Source organism: Balaenoptera ricei, chromosome 11 (genome assembly GCF_028023285.1).
Source record: "Balaenoptera ricei isolate mBalRic1 chromosome 11, mBalRic1.hap2, whole genome shotgun sequence".
Classification (NCBI taxonomy): domain Eukaryota; kingdom Metazoa; phylum Chordata; class Mammalia; order Artiodactyla; family Balaenopteridae; genus Balaenoptera; species Balaenoptera ricei.
Window position 1 is genome coordinate 99,616,945 of NC_082649.1, and position 5,421 is coordinate 99,622,365.

The 5,421-nt window shown below is 54.2% G+C and overlaps 1 protein-coding gene across 6 annotated transcripts in view; it reads left to right on the forward strand.

The window, feature by feature from the left end:
- The window catches only part of MTMR14 (myotubularin related protein 14), a 42,939-nt gene extending 37,814 nt beyond the window's left edge, over positions 1–5,125 (forward strand). For 4 of the 6 annotated variants that reach the window (XM_059940287.1, XM_059940288.1, XM_059940293.1 and 1 more), the window contains 2 exons: positions 1,466–1,621; positions 4,533–5,125. In XM_059940287.1, coding sequence (XP_059796270.1) covers positions 1,466–1,621; positions 4,533–4,710 — 334 coding nt within the window. In that variant the 3' untranslated portion in view covers positions 4,711–5,125. The remainder of the gene's footprint in view (positions 1–1,465; positions 1,622–4,532) is intronic. The other 2 variants (XM_059940290.1, XM_059940291.1) reach the window with 1 other exon arrangement.
- Positions 5,126–5,421: the final 296 nt, after the last annotated feature.

Here is a 5,421-nt window from a genome sequence, read left to right on the forward strand (position 1 = left end):
CTGTCATCTCAGTCTAGGAGCCCTTGACTCCAGCTAACTGGGTGGGCCAAGGTCAATTAATTTTTCAGTTTCCCACCCCCTGTACCACTATTCACGCTTCTGCTCTGTTTCTGGGTCCCTACAGGAGCACCTTCTGCTATTCTTGAATTAAAGAACAAAGGGTCAAGCATCAAAGATGATGTACCTCTGGGGATTGGGACCTGGGGTAGCTGATGGAAGGGCCTTGTTTGATGTTTCCCTATCTCCTCCCTTCCTCCCCCACCAGCTGGGCTACTGTCCAGAGACAGCAGAGAAGGCTGGGCTGTGAGTGGGGAGGTGGTGGCAGTGGTAGATTCCCAATACAGCCTTCCTCTCCCCGCACCCCCCAAACCTCTGTTTGAAAAAGGCCTGATGAAGTTTTCAAGTTGGCTGCCTGATTCATTCCTTCCCTCTGGGCATAGCCAGTGAGTTTGCTGGGTTGTTGCTTGTGAATACGAACTTTGGCTCCTGGAAGGCGCTGCAGAGGAGGAGGGCGGGGCTCAGGGCTCCCGTCACCTTCCTCTTCCATCTAGGTCACTGCCCGCACCATCCCCAAGAGGCTTGTTCTCCCATCTCTACCATAGGACCTCAGTGGCCCTGGGTTCTGCATTGCCACTCTGCCAATCTACATGCCAGGGAGTGTGGGGTGATCCTGCCTCCCAGGTTCCTGGGGCATTCAGCCTTGCTCCCCTCCTTTTGGTGCTGTTGAGATTTTACTTGCTTTGTCAGCCAGAGCAGGCATGCCCTGATCCCAGGCTTTGGTTGCTGGCTCACCTTAGTCACCATGCTTTGCTCTTGTTCTTTTGCTCCTGTAAGTCTTTGCATGATGCATTGTCCTCACAGCTGAGCCTGCCTTATGGTCTATTTTTTTTTTTTAATAAATTTATTTTATCTTATTTATTTATTTTTGGCTGCGTTGGGTCTTTGTTGCTGTGTGCAGGCTTTCTCTAGTTGCGGCGAGCGGGGGCTACTCTTCATTGCGGTGCTCAGGCTTCTTATTGCAGTGGCCTCTCTCGCTGCGGAGCACAGGCCCTAGGCACGTGGGCCCCAGCAGTCGTGGCACGCAGGCCCAGCAGCTGTGGCTCGTGGGCTCCAGAGCTCAGGCTCAGCAGCTGCGGTGCATGGGCCCAGCTGCTCCGCGGCATGTGGGATCCTCCCGGACCAGGGCTCGAACCCGTGGCCCCTGCATTGGCAGGCAGATTCTTAACCACTGCACCACCAGGGAAGTCCCTGCCTTGTGGTTTTTACTCTTCTTTCTTGGTCATAACCTGTCCAGCTGTTCTTGTACTTTTGGAGAAAATGGTTGACTTTACAGATGCTCTACCAACAGACCCTTGTGGCCCGGTCCCAGGGCCACCATAGCCTCCCCGCCCCGCTCCTCCAGGGCCTCCCCTGTCAGGCATATGACTGACCACATCATCTCCCCTCTCTCTCCTCTCTGCCCCAGATCAGTGGACCATCCCCTGCCCGGATCCTCTCTCTCCACAGACTTTGGCAGCTGGCAGATGGTAACAGGCTGTGGCAGTATTCCGGAACGGGCTGCCCTGCACACAGACTCCTCTCTCCCTCTCAGCCTCCCGGATGAGCTCCCTAACAGTTGTCTGTAAGTGTCTTGCTCGAGAAGACAGGGTGCCCCGCCCCCCGCCCTGCCCGTGGCAAAAGCTGGTGAGCCACTGAGTGCTGGCTAGGAATGAGGCAGCAGCAGGCCCCAGGGAGCTGGCCTGGGCTCCCTGCCCCTCCCGAGTGTCTCAGCTAAGTATACCTCACTGCTCCTGGACCCTGAGGTATGGAGGAGGCCTGATGGACTGCTCAGGAAGTGCATTGGAGTGTGTTCACTCTCCCCGGCCTCTAAAACCCAGCCGTGGGCCTCTTGGGGCACACACCCTTAGGGATAGCTGGCTGGACTCTAGCTATAAAAGATTCTGTTTCTGTCCAAGGCTTTGCCTGACGTGAGAACCCTTTGAAAGCAGAACAGTGGAGTAGTGAAAGTAGGTGTATGGTGGAGACCGGAGCCAGAACGGAGCTGGGTTAGCCCGAGGGCTGTGCTCCCAAGCAGAACCGAGGGTTCCTTGCTGTCCCCTCCCCCCTTTTGTCATCTGCTTTTGTCTCTGGTCAGGAAAGAAAATTGGACAGGGTTGCCCATCCAAAGCCCAAGCCTGTAAAATCCTCTCCCTCCAGAGCTCCAGTGCTGGACTTCCAGTTCTAGCAGAGCAGCTGCCTCTCTGGCTGCCGCCTGCCCCCTGCCTGCACTGCTGTTTCACGGATGTCAGGCGGGGAGAGCCTCCGGTGGCCTGGGGAGCAGGATCTGCTTCTGGTCTGTGGTTGCCTAAGGGCCTTCCCCTCCCCACCGGGTGCTGGGTGTTCATCACCACCACCAGAATCCAGTTCATACCCTCCCGTGCTGACAGGTTGGAGGCAAGTTGCCCTTGGGAGTCGAGAAGGATTCCTGCTGAGGGCAAGCAGGGGCCAGACCTTGGGATTCCTAGATGGTGCTCACAGGCCCTGGCCCCGCAGCTAGGGAGTAGCCCAAGGACTTCAGGGGCCACTGGTGCCTGGTACAGCCTTCTCTATAGCCAGGCCCTTAAGCCAGATACAAGATCTCTTAGATTTTTGAGGATTAAAGAAATAGTTGTCTGCACCTTTCTGTAGGCTCTTTCTACTTCAACCAGAGAGCCTAAGAGCCATCTCTGGAGGAAGCAGAGACATCTCTGCCCCTGCTTAATAGCACCCCTCACTTACCTGGTATTAGCCAGTGAAACGGGCAGCTGTAGCCCCAGATCCTACAATTTATGCCTTGGGTAGCTCTCTGTGCTCCCAGCCAACCCTCAGGTTAGGGGTGGTTCCCAGAGGAGGGCTAGGTTCTCCGTGATCCCATGGCCTCCAAGATTGCAGGATGGGCGTGGGGTCAGGGTTGATTCCTGGTGAGGTCACATAGTATGTGGGTTCACTGCTTTGGCTTTGGTGTCAGAGGAATTTAATCCAAATCCTAGCTGTTATGTTTACTAGCTCTGGGGACTTCCCTGGCGGTCCAGTGGTTAAGACTCTGCACTTCTACTGCAGGGGGGTACGGGTTCAATCCCTGGTTGGGGAACTAAGATCCCACATGCCACATGGCCAAAAAAACCAAAAAAACAAAAAAACCAATATGTTTACCAGCTCTGTCTTGGGATTTCAGCCTTGACTTCTCTGAACCTGCTAGCTCATCTCTTGAGAGGGAATGGCACTATGGTAGCTCCAGTCTCTGCCTGCCGTATGTCCTCAAGTGGATCACATTCCCTCTCTGGGCTCCAGTTATCTTGTTTCTAAATAGGTTGTGATCTCTCCCCTTTCGGCCTCCTAAAAATAGGGGGCCATGAGAATGCATACATATGGACCTTTAGATATTCCCTGTGAATATGAACTACTATCTGTATCTCTCCTGGTTATATGCTCTCAGGAAAAGCTAAAGAAGCACTCATGGCCTCCAGCCTACGTAAAACCTAATTAGGAAGTAAAGAAAATCTGGGGCCACGTATCTCCCCCACATGCCAAGAGAGACTTCGGAGTTGTTCATGGTATTGCAGGAATCCAGTATCAGCCCCATTTTCTTAGTGCTGCTGCTAGAGCTATTTGACTTTCCTTCGCCCTACAACCTGCTTCTGCTGCTGCTGCTTCTTCTCTCTCTCACTCTCACTCTCTCACTCTCTCACTCTCTCTCACACCCCCCCCCCCCCACTCCCACCAATCTATTTTCCCTGGGTCTGTTCTCTCCATACTTACCCCTGGACACTCACTTACCCCATATCTCCGTGTGCTACCCCAGGCCCTAGGTGCAAGTCATTTGGGCCTGGGAACTGGGGATATTGCTGCTGCTTCTAACAAATTTGCAGGAGGGGATACCCAGTGATTGGTCTCTTAGGGGAAATTTTGGAGTGAGTTAGTGGTCAGGGCTGGTCTTGGTGCTTAGGTGGATGGGAACGTGAGGGCTCATCTCATGTGGGTCTGTGACCTTTCCTCGAATTCTGTGTCCCTCCTACCCCTAGACTTCGTGTAACTTTGAGTCCAGAGGTTGGGCGAGGTTGGGCGTGGCTGGTATCTCAGGCCTTTTCTATTAAAGACTCTTCAAGTCATCAAACAGCCTTATGTGGAATTCACACTTGTTGTTCCCCTTCTTGACTTGTGATAAGTGCCTGTAGAGGCCAGGGAAGGAAAAGCAGATAGAATGAGAAAAGAAATCCTGCTGGAAAAGCCAGCACCTTCCTAGCTGTTTACCCGGGGAATGCAGTGACTGAAGGTGAGGACTCTGGCCTCTCCAGGTAGGAACAGCAGCCTGAGAGCTGAGAGAGAGTTTAAGAGAGGAACAGGGCCACATATTTGGGGCCTGAACCACAAGGGTAGTATGGCCACGGGGCAGATGCTGGCCTTCTACTGAGGAATGCAGAAGGATAGGCAGTGTGGCATAAGGAAGAGAATGTTGGATCCTGCCCCAGGGTAATGCATTCATTCTCTCTCTTTCCCTCCCTCCCTCCGCACAGGCTTACAGCCCTGAGTGAACGGGAGACTCGGCTACAGGAGGTGCGCTCAGCCTTCTTGGCTGCCTACAGCAGCACAGTGGGGCTTCGGGCAGCAGCCCCCAGTCCCTCTGGTGCCATCGGCCTGCTGGAGCAGTTTGTCCGTGGTGTTGGACTCCGGGGCACCAGCAGCACCTTATGAAGCAGCCAGCTCATGACAGCTTCCTGCTCCTCTCTCACCTGAGCCCTAAGCGGAATCAAAGCCGTGCCCAGCCAAGGGGTGCTTCAAGGTGGGGGGAAATCTCCCCTTCTCCATCATGCACATGGCAGCCCCAAGGCTGAGCAGGGCCAAGGACGGGGTTCTCCCCCACCCCAGCTTCCTGACTGGTGTCCGCCACCCTACTTGTCACTGCCTCCCACCCACCTTAGTCTTTGCCAGGATTCCTGTCAACTCTCAGAACTATGTGGGGTTTCCCTGGGGCCTTGGGGAGGCCGAGACTTCACAAAAGACCCCCACTTTCCATTCTCGTCTCCTGGGGAGGAGGGGTCACCCGCACTGAGAATGAGGCAGTTTGACACAGATCACAAAATGAAATCAAAGCCTTTTTGAACAGCTACTCTATCGCATTATCATTTGGCTCCTGTCTTTGTGGAGTTATTTAGAAGGTTCTCCCTGTCCTCCTTTTTGCTGGGGGGAGGGGTACAGATGAAGCAGGAAGGGAACTGGAGACTTGGGTGTTCCCCTTAACCCCTGAGCCATGAGAGTCTCTAGTGAGATGGGGACATGTAGTCATAGGCTGTTAAGGTGGGAGCAGTGGTCCTCAGGCCTGAGTGGGCCCTAGTCACCCCTAGGGAGCCTGTTTATCCATGCAGATTTCCAGAGCTGCCTGAAATTCAGACTTGAAGTTGCTGA